This window comes from Microplitis demolitor, chromosome 6 (assembly GCF_026212275.2).
Source record: "Microplitis demolitor isolate Queensland-Clemson2020A chromosome 6, iyMicDemo2.1a, whole genome shotgun sequence".
Lineage (NCBI taxonomy): Eukaryota > Metazoa > Arthropoda > Insecta > Hymenoptera > Braconidae > Microplitis > Microplitis demolitor.
In genome coordinates, this window is record NC_068550.1 from 7041693 (window position 1) to 7059755 (window position 18063).

The 18063-nt window shown below is 30.6% G+C and overlaps 1 protein-coding gene across 2 annotated transcripts; it reads left to right on the forward strand.

Moving 5' to 3' along the window:
* The first annotated feature begins 1318 nt into the window (after nucleotides 1-1318).
* On the forward strand, nucleotides 1319-15476 carry LOC103568781 (acetylcholine receptor subunit beta-like 1). Of its 2 annotated transcripts, none has more exons than XM_053739736.1 (5): nucleotides 1319-1422; nucleotides 11656-11792; nucleotides 12236-12390; nucleotides 13643-14732; nucleotides 15206-15476. In XM_053739736.1, exons 2-5 carry the CDS (start codon nucleotides 11736-11738, stop codon nucleotides 15362-15364), a joined length of 1461 nt encoding a protein of 486 aa, XP_053595711.1. In that variant the 5' UTR covers nucleotides 1319-1422; nucleotides 11656-11735; the 3' UTR covers nucleotides 15365-15476. The 2 variants fall into 2 exon arrangements, with proteins under 2 accessions (XP_053595711.1, XP_008543969.1); XM_008545747.1 differs by lacking the exon at nucleotides 1319-1422 and adding an exon at nucleotides 11480-11544.
* Nucleotides 15477-18063: the final 2587 nt, after the last annotated feature.

Here is an 18063-nt window from a genome sequence, read left to right on the forward strand (position 1 = left end):
ATCTTTTTTTTAGGAAACCCATTTATGGAACCAAAACTATCCTTTAGTCGTCTATCCGTAGCTCAGAATCTTGTTTTTGTTTAAGTATTGAAAATTTAAAAAATGGCGCGTATTTGAGTTGCAAAAAAAATTTCACGGGTTTTTTTTTAATGAAAATCTAAAAAATTCATCATGAGAAGAAATATTTATCTAGAATTTATTGAAAGATAAATTTTATAAACTGCATTGGCCATTTTGTCACACTGAGGTTAAAATGTCACCGTTTGACACATGCGTCATTCAACTGACGCATCATTTAAGGGTTGAGTTACAGGATTTTTCCTTTAGAATACTTATTTTACTTTTCCTTATCTTCCCTTTATCTAAAAAAAATATATTAAATGTTAGTTGAACTTATGCCCTCACTTAGCAATAAATTCACTTGCTGAAGAGACGTTACTACAAATTTTTTAGTTACGTTTCTCGGCTACTTAAATTTATAAGGTTCTACAATGCACTAGGGTTTTAGCCGCAAAGGAATACAAATTTAGCTTCAGAGAGCGTAACTCGCGGCCAATATCGATAAGTCAGAGCACATGGTCAGCAAAAAACAGGAAAAATAAATATACTTATGTAAGATTGTAAAAGCTTACTCTCACAACTCTTTTGCGAACCCATACTTACATGGCACTGTATAAATATTGCAGTTTTTTTGTATCTCATATACCTCTCCAACTTATTCGCATTCTCGTTACGCGTTTGTTCCTCCCCCATATACTAAACCAGCGTTAAAGTATTACCCACAAGATGCTCTCAATACCCTACTGTACTATACCATCTCATATATACATATATATATATATATATGGTGATAGTGGAGCAAAAAACCTTTAGGGATGAAACTTACGAGGTATTTTACAATTTTATCTCGATCTTATCTTTGCAACGTTAGCTAGTAGATTTTTTTTATTTTTATGTAAATAAAATAAATTAACAAAGCTCTACATTAATTAAAGTATTAATGTTATTTATTTACTATAATATTAGATAAATAATTAATTTTGATATTGAAATTTGTATATGAGCCATATCAATTGTTCCCATTTTCTTTTTTTTTTTAAATAGACCGCCTTTTTTTGATAGGTGTCGCCTGATTCTTAGTACCGTTGCGCTGATGCTGCTGCCAGTCGTTGGTAGAGCAAAAGAAAGAATTAAAAATGGCCGCAAACTTTAATTGATGATGTCGGTTTTCACTGGAATAACGTGATATAAATAATTAGAAGAAAAAAAAAAAAAACGAAATTAGACTTTAGTAGAAATGTGGAACAATTCAGGAAAATCTTGAAAAATACTTTAGGAGACAGTGGGTTAAAATAAAACGCCATCTATTATCAGACAAAATTTTTTTTGAAAAGGTTTGTCTACAGTTTGAAAAAATATGAGGTAAGTTGATCATCCCAAATAGTGTGATTATTTTGAAATTTTTACCAAAAAACAATTTTAAACTTCCTGCTATGAAAATTGAAAATTTTCAAAAAAGGGAAGTTATTGGTTTCGGTCCGATTTTCGAAAGTCAAGTTTTCTTAAAATTTCGACGTTTTGAGATCTTAGAAAGCTATTCTGACTATTTTCGGTTGGACATCCGTGTGTACATTATTATTATTATTAAAAAAATCAGTGTTTGTCTTTACTGTGTAGTTTTTATGATAAGATTGGTAACTATAAAAACTTTTGATGGTAAATGTAATCATCTAGATTGTAAATCGTATGATCGCTCGATTTTAGAAATTATCATCTTATACAATACTAAAATTATTATATTTATCATCTTGTTTTTCACAAGTTTAATTACCATCTAAAATAGTAGAATCTATAAAAGAAGTATTGTTAGCGCTAATATAGAATTTCCTCCGTGTATGAGTGCTGTGAAGCTCATCGTATATCTCCGACGATTTCCGTGACTTTCCACAAATTTCCATTGATCTCTTGAAAAAAAAATCCTGGTAACTACTCTCTAAATCTGAAACAGTGACTATTCACTGTTTCACAGCTTTAACTACATATGTCGTGGTATCCCTGCTTAAAAAATCTGATAGATTCTTATAGTGGATCGTCACTATTTCTACAGCTATAAGTATATCACTGATTCAACCAGTGGTATACTTATAGCTGGTTTCCTTGAATATTCACTAATTCGAAGAAATTTCACTGATTCATTTCTAGAGAGTATACGGAACTATTGCACTTCTCATAGAACTCATTCATTCTTATAAAATCTCTATAAGAATGTATGAGAATTTATTGGATTCTATGAGATTTTCTAAACAGGGATACTAATAGTTGTGAAATAGTGTATCCACACTATTTTTCAGTGGTTTTTACTATTTCAGATTCAGAGAGTTTGACACTTCTTTGATTTCCATAGATTTACTGTAAATCACCTTACATGTAAATCATTTTTTTTCCGGGAGAAAAAAATAAAAAAAAATAATATTGTGCATTCACATAAGAATTAATAAATAAAAAAAAGGTAACCAATTAATTAACTGTAAAAAATAACGTTTGTATTTAATAATAATAAAAATTATTTATTACCCCAAGTAGACGTATTAAAAGATAATAAATCATTAAACAATATAATTATAAGCATGTAACAACTCCTTACAACAAGCATAAAAAAAATGAATAAAAAACCTAATGATTGATTAATTTAAGTGTAAACAAACAGTAATAATAATAAAAAAATATTGTACTGATAAATAATAATAACAACAAAAATAAAAGGTAGTGCGTTAAAATACTTGTGTCAATAAGTGTTGGATGGACGAATTCACTTGCGCACGTGCGGTTAAGTTGAGTGGACGTGATGCGGTTTGTTACCAAGAATAGCAACAGCATCGGATCTATTAGACCGCGGTGATAGTGCGAGAATGGACGTTAAGATAAATAAAAGTGAAGTATATAGAAAAATAATCATTATTATACATGAGTGTAACTGAGTAAGTAAATGGTCCGAGAAGGGAATAATGAAGAGGGAAGATGAGTATGAGTATGAGGATGAAGAGAGGATTGAAAATAATATTAAAAAATAGCGAGTGAGTAAAGATGATAAAAAAGTGAGATAGCGGAGGGCGTGGAGAGGGGGAAGGGGAAAGAGGGAGAGAAATGCTGATGGGATTATAAGTAATGCGTTGCAGCACGTGGCCTCAGTGGTACACCACCTTCAACTCGTCAAACCTGTTTGGCACACTGCTTATACAAGAGTGCGGGTGCAACAGCCCAAAGTACCACGAGATCGATTTTAATATTAGCCTTGATAGAATCTGAATTTAAATTTCATATTTGTATTTATTTACTAACTCATTTTGTTTAATAAATATTATTCTACAAAAATATATTTATATTCTTATGATTATTTGCGTCCAATAGATTGTTAAATAATATTTTTATTCAATTATATTGTAGATAAGATATAATAAAATGGAGTAAGGTGACCGTGTGTTGCACGGGTTGTCTTGTATGATCAGATAGTGATCATGTCCAAAGGTATAATGTCAAGATGATGCCCGGGAACTCAGGGACTGTGTTAAGGAAGTGCACATGAAGATAAAGATGGAGGCAGACCTATTAAATAATAGATATGTCGGGTGTCTAGCACGTGTGTGTGTGATCAGAGTAAATTGACGGTCAGAACACCGAGCTGTTGTATGTCACACAAAGTATCGGCGCCGTGAAAATAAGAGGCATTTTATGTTGATTGGGCCAACAAACGAATCACTCGCGATCTTGATGAGTAATTCAGGAGGACAGTCAAGAGGACTGACAATTGATTAGTTAATTGATTCAACACTTGACTCTTGTTATTCAATTTTAACTTTTTTTTAGCGACTCTGTTAATCAATCAGCTGTTTTAATTGTTATTATTGATAATTGTTGGTGTTGCGTTAGAGTGATAGCTGATCTGCATTAACGTTTGCCTTGTTCTGGTGTGCACTGACTCTATGCCAGCGTCCTCATTGCAAATATCAGTTACAGAAATCATAATGTATTTAACCAGATATTTATCTGGTTTGTAAAAAAGATAAATAATATACGGGATTTGGTATTAAAGTGAGCCAGGCTGAATCGATTGCACGTTTATTTTTTTTTTGCTGGGATATACAACGACTAGATAAAACTCCACCCTGTTGCTCTCTATATAACGTTGATCAGAGTATAATATCCGATGATTCCTGAGACACCGTGAATATGCTCCGCGTCAACTCTTCAAGAAGAGTCGTGATGCCTAGAACACACTCATTCTCTTTCTCTTTCTTTTTCCTTTTCTCTTTCCCTTTCTTTCGATCTCTGTCTTTGTCTTTACTAGCTTACTGGGTTCCTCGGTCTCTATTGCTCTTGGATATGAATATATAGATCGTAAAAAACCGATAGATTGTGCCGCAATGTGATTTACCGAAGGATCATTCGACTTATAACTTTCATCAGTGCTCTCAGGAGTGCAGCGATAACCAGCTCTCGAGCTTATTTTAAACGCAATTGTCGAGTTAACGTCCTGTCGGACCTCCATACTCACGTTAAATTGACCTACATCATCGACAACAGCAATCCATAAATACATAAAACACTATCTTATTTACCATTCTCTATCAAATTTACCCACTGATCGCTTTGAATTTTCGCATTACGCCAGCAACAATCATTCATACTTATTTGTTTCTTCACCACAATATAAAAAGTAAATATTCCTTACCACAAACATTTTTATTTTACTACAAGAAATTAATCTGATCTACGGTTTTACATAAAGATGTCTATTGGAAATACTAAACTTTTTTTTTATCAATTATCAAGCTTTCAAGCTGAGCATTCATTGAAATAAAATCAATTTTTTAATTCATACAATCATAAAATAAATGAGCAAATAAAATTTGAATCCATTGTACTACGTATGTTAATTTAAAAACATTTTTTATCATCACAATAACAACAACAATAATAGCAACAACAACAACAACAACAACAATATGTACATTCAAAAAACAAATATATCCACGTTTGTGAATATTTTATGCATGTATTGAGTATTGGATACATGGAGAAAACGATTTTCGGGTGGATCTCGTCCTCGAAAGCTATAAAGTGGGACCCAGAAGTGATTTACAGCCACGGATGAATCATGCACGCCCGTAAGAAGGCCCAGGACAGCCATGTGTCGATGCCGGAGATTACGAAGATCTGTGCCTGATACGAAACTCCTCAGCAAGTTTCCAACTGTGTAGGTGTATGTAGTATGTGGGTGCGCGTGTACCATCGAGCTCCACCAAAGGTGGACCGAGAGCCCGTTTGTTCTTTATATTTTTTTTATCATATTTTTCATTCCCTCATATTATTAATAACAATATTTTTTATCCATTCATTTGAGACTTTATTTACTTAAAAGTTAAATTACGTTGTATTTTTATGCAATAATTATTAAAATTTAATTATTTTTATTTGCTATGCAGAATAATTTAATTTCGGTGATTAATAAAAATAAAAAAAAAAAAAAAAAATTCAAATTGAATAAAAATTGATTTGCACACAATGTATGAGAGAGGCTATTGGAGAAAGTCAGTGTGTGTATTGATGTGAAAGCCAAAGCCAACATCACATCGTCAGAACACTCGATATATTTTACAGATATATATATATATATATATATATATGTATATATAATACGAGAAAGGACTCCCGCGCAGCCTAATGATCTTCGAGACGTCCGATTGCAGACAACAATCGATCCCCGTCATACAGATATATGCTGTGTAGTACCCACGTATACTTCCGCCTTACTCAATTAGCTCAACACATGAAGGTAACACGCCAAGTCAATACGATATAATTAATATACCTAATGTGATTTTAAAGGTTCCTTTTTTTTTTTAAATCTAATAATGAAACAGTGAATTATCACTGAGTCATACTGCGCATTCAATATTTTCTTTAGTAGTATGCTACTACGAATTTAACAATATTTAATAGTTTTGTTAGTAGAAAACACTGTTTGCGTCCGTAAAATGGTAGATAAGTATCTAGTTAAATTCACTGACTGCATCAGTGAAATAAATTCACTGATTGAATTAATAAAATTACTGAAACGATCAGTAGATAAAAGTTACGGATTTTTATTCCTGCAAAAATTATTGATTTTTTCAGTAAAATTCACTGAAATGAATTCACTGATTAGTTCACTGAATGAAAATTACTGATTTCTTTAATAATATTCTCCGGCCTGTAGTAAAACAAATTCACTGATTGAATTAATGGAATTGCTGAAGCAATCAGTGAAACAAACGTACGGATTATTTTCTTTAGGAATTTCTGATTTCTTCAGTAAAGTTCACTGATAGATTCAGTAAAGTAAATTCACTGACTGCTTTAGTAAAAAAAAACCCACTGACTGAATTAGTAAAATTACTGAAGCAATCAGTAAAACAAAGTTACGAGTTTTTTTCTGCACAAATTTCTAGGATTTCATCAGTAAAATTCACTGATGGACTCAGTGAAACAAATTCACAGGTTGGTTCAGTAAAAGAAACTCACCAATTTTTCCAATACAATTCTTAGACTGCTGTAGTGATACAAATTCACTGGCTGCTTTATTAAAATTAATTCACTGATGCCTTCAGTGAAATAAAAATACTGATCGAACTTGTTTGTATGGATTAAAATTTTTTATTGCTTACAAAATAGATAAATACCAAAAAAAGTATAGTTTTTTGTTTCAATAAAATATTTTTCAAAGATAATACGAGCAGTATAAAAGTACTGACTGTGACCCTGACATATAATTAAAAAGAACATTATTGTTAAAAATAAAATCGATCAACTAAAATTATATAGCTTAGAGTATTGTTCTTGGGGTTAGATTGATCTATCGATATTAACTATACAATAATTGTTACGAAATTTGACTCTCGTTCAAAGTCTTTTTTGAAATAAAATAATAAAAAGTATATCACATAACTCACAATCGCCTGTCATTTAAATTCGAAAAAAATGTACCATTATAATAATAAATTATAAAAAATATATGAAATTAAATATTGTACCTGTAAATATGTTTCGGCAAGTTCCTGACCGCGGCACCTGGCGTCGAGTCCTTGAAACTTTCAAAGGACTACCACTTCTTCCGGATATATAGTGGACCCACACTTGTGCGCGCGGAGACTCTCCCTCGCAAGTCAACGATCATTGACTTTCATTGGCGTAGTCTCAAAAATAATATTATTATTTTTACTGATTCTTAAATATATTTCATTTATTTTTTATAAATAAAATTAGCACTTATTATTTATTAGTAATTATTAAATAAATTATAAATCAGTATTTAAAAATTTATAAAATCAAATGATTTGTAATTATAATCAGCTATTAGATGATCATCGTCGTGATTCAAAATGATTTATGATATTGATCATAGATCGATGATTACAATCTCTTGGCTTCTGAGGTTGTTCTAACATATGATACAAGATTTATATATACATATATATACAAGTAAATGAATAAGACATGAATTTATATGAAATATTGTTTGAATTATGCTATCGAGACCTTGATAAAATTGACACTGACATTGAATAGGCCGCTATAGAGAAAAAAATTTGAATTTTTTTTATATCAAAACTTAAGGCCAATAGGTCAATATTAAAATATCAAAATTGACCTATAATTTAAACTGATCAAATTGTCACACCTAAGAACTGTAATTGCGCATTTTCACCCAAAATTTTTTTTTGCACAGAAAAATCATTTTTCTTTAGAATTCACGACAAAAATACTTTAGTATATAATCCTCGGGATTTTAATAAATTTCCATGGGACCCCCTGACATTATCAGCCAAATTTTCAAGGACGGATGAATTTCTATGGGTTTCCATGAGTTTCTATGACATTTATGGTTAAGATCTTAAATAATCTAATATTGTCATGAATTTTTATGGGTTCCTGTTTATTTGCATGGATTCCCAATAATTTTTTCAAAAATTTCTATGAAACTTTTGGCCAAACTCAGGGCTCCAATTGATTCCTATGGATGTCTATAAATTTCATATAAATTCCAAGAAATTTAGACTGAACTAAAGGCTTGAATGGTTCATAAAAAATTTTATGGGACGCCATGATACTATCAGCGAAATTCCTAAGAGCCAATAGAATCCTATGGGGTTTTTCGAATCCCAATAGAATTCTATGAATCATATATCATGTCCAGAACTCCTATTAGTCCTACTGGGCCCAATTAATTCCTATGGATTCCCATGATACTTTCAACTGAATTCCTCATACCTCCAGATTCTTATGGGCCCTGATTAAAAGAAACGATTCGAAACGATTTGTAATGTTAAACTTCCATAAAAATGGCGATTCAAAAGTATTAAAAACCATTTGAAATTTTTTTTTTCGAATCGTTTCAAATCGTTTCTTTTAATAATGGGGATCTATAGGGTGACAAACACGGGCTGAAAATATCAAAATTTTCCCTGAATGTTCATATATTTAAGATAAACATATATCTGAGTGCAACATAATATAAAATATATGAATACATCTGTATAATGATAAGAAATAAAAAAAATGATTTTTTTTTAAATTGTAAAAACAATTTAGTTTATAAAGGATAAGTCAAGGTATAACTACTTTAGATAAGAGACCACCTTAAAGGCAAAAGCAAGCAAGTGTCAGACAATAAGCAGCTTGAGCTCATGATCGCCACGACTCGTGAACATAAAACGACAATAATCCATGGCAGTTTACGTTCTCGTTGTTGTGCGCCTCTTCTATACATACTTATCTATCTATATATTTGTACTGCATACACTCACACAATACACGTATTAATAAAATACATTTGAATAACACGTACTTTTGTAACCCTTACATCCTCCCTTACGCTTAATCTAAACACTACAAATATACAATCGTTAAATTATTCAGACACTTGAGCTTCCAGTGTGTAGTATAGCTAAGACATCGCATCCGGTACTTTATGCTAATTGTTTTATTATTAATATTTATTCAAGTCTCTTTATATATTTATATTTTATAAGTAAATAATCTATTTGAATTCCACATATTAGCGGGAGTAAAATCACTAATTTTTCTACTACACAGTTTCAAATTTTGTGTGTTTATGTTAAATGATTAGAAAATCTGTTAATTAAGACATTTCTTGTGTTATTTCGAAAATTAAAACGAAATTTGTGTTGTTTCGCTGAATACTTCCGCCTGTTTCTTCATTACTATAACCAAGCAAAGCATTGTAGCAGCATTGTCTGCACAGAAACTTGGGTTATGATTGATTTACAATTAAATGTAATCATAGATAAGTTTCATATGTATTTTTATGATTAGGTTCGATGGTTTTTTTTAACTCTCATTTTACGGAAGGATAATTCATAGCTCATATAATAGACATAGGTTGTACACGGAGAAAAATTTATGATAACATTTACAATATACTATGGGAATGGTTCCTTTAACCCATGGTAACCGGTTTTTTTTAAATGTCGATTATAGGAACGGTTTACCCATATATATTATAGTAATCATTACTATAATAGTGTAATAATCGTTACCATAACATTATGGTAACCACTACCATGATATATGGTAACTATTACCATACTATTATAGTAACCACTACTATAACATTATGGTGACCATTACCATAACATTATAGTAACCATTACTATAACATGATGGTAACCACTACCATGATATATGGTAACTATTACCATAATATTACAGTAACCATTACTATATCATTATGGTGACCATTACCATAACATTATAGTAACCATTACTATAACATGATGGTAACCACTACCATGATATATGGTAACTATAACCATAATATTACAGTAACCATTACTATATCATTATGGTGACAATTACCATACACTGAGAAAAAAAAATACTTTTGTTAAGAACATTTACTTGATACAAGAACATATATTCTTGATAATTTTCAAGAATATATAATTTTGTCTCAAGAATTCGTAGAATCGAAGGAAATAATTTTTATTTAATTCAAGTAAAGCTATTCTTTTGTTTACTTATCATATAATATCAAATTCATATAATAACAAAAATAAATTTGATGCTCTTTTCTCAAAAAATTGATAATTAATAATAATAAAATAAATATTTTGAACGGATTTCTTGAACCAAGAAATTCTTGTTTCGAAAATAGTACTTTTTTTTCTCAGTGTAACATTATAGTAACTATTACTATAATATGATGGTAACCACTACCATGATATATAGTAACTATTACCATAGCATTATAGTAACCATTATCATAATATATGGTAACGTTTACCATAGTATAACGGGAACAATTCCTACATGCACTGAGGAACCGTTACAATATGGTTATAGGATTAGTTCCTATTTGCTTATGGGAACTATTCCTATGAGCATAGTAATCATTACCATAATTCTTTTACATGCGATATGGAAACTGTTACCATAATGATAGGCACTGTTCCCACACTTATGGGAACTTTTCCCAGAAAATATGGGTCTATATCCCATAATCCCAAGTAATCATTACCATAACGCTATGAGATGATATTTCACACACGTACTAGGAACGGTTACCATGAATTTCTCTCCGTGCACTAAGGTTAGATCAGTATACTTGGGTAGGTTATATGCTTATATTTATTTTTTGATTCTAACATTAATAGCCTGTGAAATTCACACAAATTTTCTGTCAAAATATAAATACAAACGCAGTGTGTTGAATTAACACAAAATTCCTAATTGTGTAGAATGAAACTAAATAAAATTTAATTTTTATCAGTTTTTCAACTTATTATTTTTAATAATTATAGTATGTGCTGTGTTGGGGCAAATTTTATATATTTAAAAATCATTCGACTTTCGAGCCCTGATCTCTCACGTGCGGATCCTACCCTCAGTCCGTCGGTTCGATATCTCCTTCGAACGAAGGTCTCTGAACTTGTAATGCATGCTATCTACCAATTGTTCATTTCATTGATCTACGTTTGAAAAATTAGAAACCGTTTAGTATATTATAATTATAATTCTTAAATAACGTTTCATGAAGACATCCATTCTTTCTGTGTAGTAATAAAATTGTATACAATTTAGACCAAATGTCGAAAATGTCTCGAATTGCCCAAAATTGTGTCATTGCATTAAAAAGATATTTTCCCAAAGTTGATATTAATAATCGAATTTATAAAAATATAAAAAACTACTTTGTCGACCCAAACACATTAAGAGAGAGAAAAATAAATATATAAGAAAAATAGAATAGCTAAAATAAAAGATAACACACTCACACTGATGTATTATATTGTTGGTTTGTGGTACAGCATCTAGATTTGGTAAGGGTATTCCCCTAATTTTTTTTTTTTTTTTTTTTTCATCTAACATCCCCTTAAATTTTTCCGACTGAAGAAAAGGAGCAGTCAGACTATAGCCTTCTTTCGTTCATCATGTGCTCGTATCATTTTATAAGTTTTTTTCTAATTTTTACTTTTATTAGTGTTTGTAAGTAAAAATTTTTTTTGAATTCAATTAATTATCATCGTGAAAATAAATTTAATTAGAGGATAGTGTTAAAGTATTAAGAGTTTATAATTTAATTATATTTTTGTTCAGGTTTGTGTACAAAAGATGAAGAAAGATTAGTTCGAGATTTATTTCGAGGTTACAATAAATTTATTCGTCCAGTTCGAAATATGACTGATAAAGTTCACGTTAAATTTGGATTAACATTTGTACAGCTCATTAATGTGGTAAGTTTTTGTAATATGTACAATAAATTTAAAAAAAATCCTGTACCTAATGATAAATTTAATTTTTTGAAACTTCATTCAATTAATAGAATTCAATTAAAGCGAAATCAAAATTTTTTTATTTATATTTGGATATTTTGGAATAAACAAAATTTCGTGTACTTTGTAAACGGGGTGTGGTTGATTTCGTGGTACAGTCACTAAGATATTGATTTTTTTTTTTTGTTCGTGATTTGGGTATAGAGGGATGGGATATTAGGGTGAGATGCGTCATCAAATCCTGTAGATTAATAATCTATGTGCACATGCGCACAAACAAGGAATTGGATGTTGATGAACATAAATAAAAATTTTAATTGAATGCTTGTATTATATTTTAATAATTATTTTATGTAATATACGATGCACAAGTTTGAGAAAATTGAATTTAATTTATATTATAGGATGAGAAAAATCAAGTGATGAAAGCAAATGTCTGGTTGGAATTTCAATGGCACGATTATCAACTTCAGTGGGATGAAGGAGACTATCAGGGAATAAAAAAATTACGATTGCCTCCTGACAAAATATGGAAACCTGACATCGTTCTCTTCAATAAGTAATTAATATGATATACCATATAAATATCTCACTTCACCTTCCATATACTGTAAAAATCGGTTGTAAATCCATAGTGAATTTTTAGTCTGAATTCATTTTCTCATTTCGTATTTATTCCGCATAGACTTCGCATGTAAGGTACCGGCGGGCAATAAGGACTAGCTAAGGGAGATTTTGAATAGAATCGAAAATATTGCATTTAATTATCGAAATATATCATTAATCTTTATTTCAATACATTAGCCGTAAAATGTAATGAAGTAATGGTAATTTTTACCATAAACGAACAAAAGATTATACATTTACAAAAACCATATGAATAGGCCTTATTTTACTACGGTAAGGTAATAAGGCCTTCGAGTTAAACAAACTGGAATAGTTTAACTATACTTAATAAAATTGGTATTAGAGATGAATCATCACTTAAATTTAGCAACAATACTTTTTAAGAGTCAAAAGACTAGATTGCTTTGCTCAACAGTACTTAAAACTATCAGTATCTTTTTTAAAAGTCAGAAGACTAGATGGTTTTTTATGATTTCTTCTGCACTACGACAGCATATGACGGATGATGAAATATAAAAGACAGGGAACATGGTATCGGGACTCTATAAACTTGTCGTAATATCTCTATTAAGACCCTTCTACTAGAGTAGCCTCTAGCGGAGGCGGTCATTTTAAATATCATTTCAGTCACTTAGGCCTTATTACCCGCAGGTACCTTAATCCACATTAACTTTACACAAACTTTACCCTCCACATTCATTCCGCACCCACTCCATACGATCTACATCTGTTCCGTGTGACCCTAAACTCAATCCGCACATAATCTGTGTCAAGTCCACATAGTATACATACTTAACTTGTACTGATTCTGCATCAACTTCGCATATAAGACACAATCATTTCACATCAACTCCGCAACCGACTTACTCACAATCTGTACTATTCTGCATGGAATCTGCATGAAGTCTATATGAAGTGCGTGTTTCGGATTCATTCCACATCTAGTCTATGTGATCTGTATCCATTCCGCGTTAACTTCAAACTCCTTATTGAACCCGTACTGAATCCGCATACAAGTTCCATCAAATCTGCATCGTATCCACATTCAATATGCGCACAATCTTCACCCACTCCACATGAAATCTGCACCTACTCCACGCGCAATCCGCTCTTATTCCGCATGAAATCCACATGGACTCCGCAAATTTGTTACAGTTCACTGATTTGAAAAATTGTGATTACAGCGCTGATGGAAAATACGAAGTACGTTACAAGTGTAACGTTTTGATAAGTTCAGACGGTAGTGTAACTTGGATACCACCAGCTTTATATCAAAGTTCATGTACTATTGATGTAACATATTTTCCATTTGATCAGCAAACATGTCTAATGAAATTCGGCTCATGGACATTTAACGGTGATCAAGTATCATTAGAACTATTGGACAATAAAAACTATGTATCACTCTCGGATTATTACAAAAGTGGTACCTGGGATATTATTGAAGTACCAGCATATTTAAACGTTTATGAAGGATTTGATCATCCAACAGAAACTGATATTACATTTTATATAACAATTCGTCGTAAAACATTATTTTATACAGTTAATTTGATATTGCCAACAGTATTAATATCATTTTTGTGTATTTTGGAATTTTATTTACCCGCAGAAGCTGGAGAAAAAGTAACACTTGGTATTAGTATTCTCTTGTCTCTTGTTCTATTCTTATTATTGGTAAGCAAAATTTTGCCACCAACGTCGCTGGTGCTGCCACTGATTGCTAAGTATCTATTGTTCACATTTATCATGAACGTTATCTGTATTTTGATGACGGTTATGATCATAAACTGGAATTTCCGCGGACCAAAGACACACCACATGCCTAAATTCGTACGAGTTGTTTTTTTGAAAATTTTACCGACTTTACTATTGATGAAACGGCCTAAAAAAACGCGACTACGTTGGATGATGGAGAGACGAAGTATGAGATGTAATAAAAAATTGAAAAAAATGGTAGTTCCTATTCCAGCCGCAAATGCAGCAGCTTACAGTGACTTTAAAAATAATCAGGAACTTATTGAAATGCATAATTTTCACTCGCACAATCATCATCATCATCACCATCATCATCCGAGCTGCAGTGTTAATCGTAATAAAGAAGAAATTAATAATGGCAATAACTATAATAATGGTGATGACATTTATGAAACTGTCGGGACCAGAAGACAGTCAGGAATAAGCTTGGAAATGGAAAATCCGATAATCAAAGATGCACTTTCTGCTGTTGATTTTGTCGCAGAACATCTGAGAAATGAGGATTTATATATTCAAGTAAGTACACGGAAAAAATAATCGGTAGCAACTTCCAAAATAATGGGAGCTGCTACTGATTTTTTTAGCATTGGATATTTTTCGGTAGCAGCTGTCAACTATTGTTTGGCAGCAGCTACCGATTGTTTTTCAATATCAGTTATCGAAATAGTTGGTATTGACTACCGACTATTTCGGTTGTAGCTACCGATGCATTTGATGTCGTCTACTGACTATTTCGGTAGCAGCTACGAATTATTTTTCGGTGGCAGCTACCAAAATAGTTAGTAGCTGCTACCAATGTTATTTTGTATTGTCGACCGACTATTTCATTTGTAGCTACTAATTATTTCTCGGTAGCTTTTTCCGATTGTTTCGATATTAGCTATACCGAAAAATAATCGGTTAATGCTACTGATTATTTTTTTTTTGTGCGATTATAAATATAATTTACAGTGATATTACAGTTGATCAAATAATGTATTTAATTTCAGACAAGAGAAGACTGGAAATATGTGGCGATGGTAATTGATCGTCTTCTACTTTTTGTATTTTTTTTTGTAACAACTTCTGGAGCGACATCTATTTTGTTAGATGCCCCACATATTTTCGAATATGTTGACCAAGATAAAATTATTGAAACCTTCAGATGAGACATCGACTGTAGTTATTTTCATTAAAATAATTGAATAATTTAATTTTCACTCTAAGGCACATTCTTGATTTATAGAGAGAATTAAAAAAATATTTGAACCAAAAATAATCTAATTTGAGACTGTAAGCAACCATTGTCTACCTCTTGTATAAAATAAAAAATCGTTTTTTTAAATATATCTAATATCATGAAAAAAAAAAATCCTACTTCTTTATTATCACCTAAGGTCCTTAATTTCACCAGTTTCATCTATGTATTACTTTTTAATGTTACGCAATAAATTTGCGGAGTAAGTGTGGATTGAATGCGGAATTCATGCGGCTTATATGCGGACTCAATCTCGTGAATAAAAAGAAAGTCCAAAAAAGGTATGGGTTTCATGCGGAACAAATGCAAATCACATGTGAAACAGATGTAGATTCGTGCGGAGCGGGTGCGGATTGTTTGCAAAATAAATGTGTAGTGAGTCCACAGTGAATGTGGATTAAGTCCAGTGTGGGAGACTTATGTGGAATGCGTGTGAATTAAATGTAGACTAAATCTTAAGGGAATGCGAAGTAAATATGGAGTGGATGTGGAATACATGCGGGTTATGTGGATTTTCTGTGAAGTAGGTACAGATCATTTGCATCATAAATTCCAAGTGAGTCCAGAGTGACGTGCTGTCAATTCAGAGTGTGTATGAATTACATGCGCAGAGCGTGCGGATTAATTGCGGATCACGTGCGGATTAAATTTTAAGCGGATGATTTTTTCAAAATAACCCTCTCAGATTATTGGGATATGAAAAAAATTTGAAAATGTATTCACTTGATTGTCACTTTATTAAAATTTGTAACAAAAATAACTGACAAAGCTCAAATACTCTGATACCATATTCAATTTAATCAATTTTGAATAATTAGCTTCAATAAATAAACTAAGGCACTATTATATGAATGGTAATATTTTGATAGTATTGACGTCATCTATTATTATAATGTAACTGATAAGCCATGAAAATAAATGATAAATAGCATAAAAATATACATTTGGTGTCTTATTATAAATTAGTTTACACAAATACAGCAGAATATGGTAATAAAAAGTGTAAATTACGAGCAGAAGTTAAATTAATATAGATTGAACCGTGTTACGAATAGTATAACGTGACCAAAAATTTATATTTTGAATCTTTGGAATTTCGTTAAATCAGAACTAATTGATAATTAAATATTTTTTGAAAATAGTGATAAATAAAACAAAAATAAAATGTTTGGGTTTATTTAAATTAATCTATTGAAAATTGTAATCTATAATTAGATGAAAAATCACACTCTTGTGAAAATAAATCGACACAAACATTATATAAAATTTTGACAGAGAATTTGCTCTATTGCAGCATTAATTAAAACAAATATGAGGTAAGACTATTTTTAATCACTGAATATTGAGTAAAATCGTCCCAATTAATTGCTGACAACTTATTAAAGTTATCTTCAGTATAGAACATTATATATTTTCAGATTAATCTCATTGGAGTCAAAACTCTTTAGAATCACCATTTTTATGACATTAATTACTTTCACATATATTTCGTGGTTTATTCCACTATCATCTGCAAGTATATTCAACCTTCCATACATAAAATGTCCAGAGGGTTATATCAGAAATTTGGAAGGAGTATGTACGCCTGTTTACAACTTAGATATATTGTATGACTTCGAATACATGAATTTAGGGTAGTTTATTTTATGTTAAAGTTTGAATTTAAATGTATTGTTCTTATGGAGAAACTCGTGAGCATCGACATATTTTAATCATTTTTACTTGGAATAAAAAAAAATATATGTAATATGAATCGAAATGTCAATAAAGAGATTGATGCTATAAAATTCCGGTATGACCGGCCAAAAAAAAAAAGATATTTAAGGAGGTTCGACTGATACTAGTGAGTTAAAGTAGTATTTGAATTTTTTTGTCTGCTAAATTCTCCTAATAGTTATGAAAATTCATTATTTTAATTTATAATAACGTAACGAATTTATAAATTAATATTTATTACTTATTTAATTAAAGAAAGTAATGAAATGACTTGGTTATTTTTGACTCATATGATTTAATGAAACGATTTGGCAACACCGCGTTCTAACTTCTTACACATCGATATTCAAATTAAAGCGGGAAAAATGTATTTATAATCTCGTTTCTCTTATTAATGTATTTCTATCTTTGTTTTTTCTCTTAGCTGCTTCCGCGACGTTGCCAAACCCTCAATAATATGAATCTCTGTCGATGAACGAGATTAAATAATAAAGTTTAACTTGAACCCGTAACTGACAATTAAAATAACTTTTTACCGAATTTTAGGAGTTACCCGTTTCTCCTATCTTCATCCTATATATATATATATATATATATATATATATATATATATATATATATATATATATATATCAAAATAAATATTTTAAATGCCTGTAGTCATAAATTATTGTAAATTAATTTAAATATGTTCCTTATCTCTTATCATATATATTTAATTTTTATCGTAATTTTTACTCGAGTGCTCATAAAAAAAAAAAAAAAATCTGTTAATAATTTACTTAATGACAGATGAAATATCTATGATGTCTGTTGTATTAATTTTATCAATATATATCACTTACCATGAATATAATAAAAGTATACATTTGCATTTAATTAAATTATTTATTA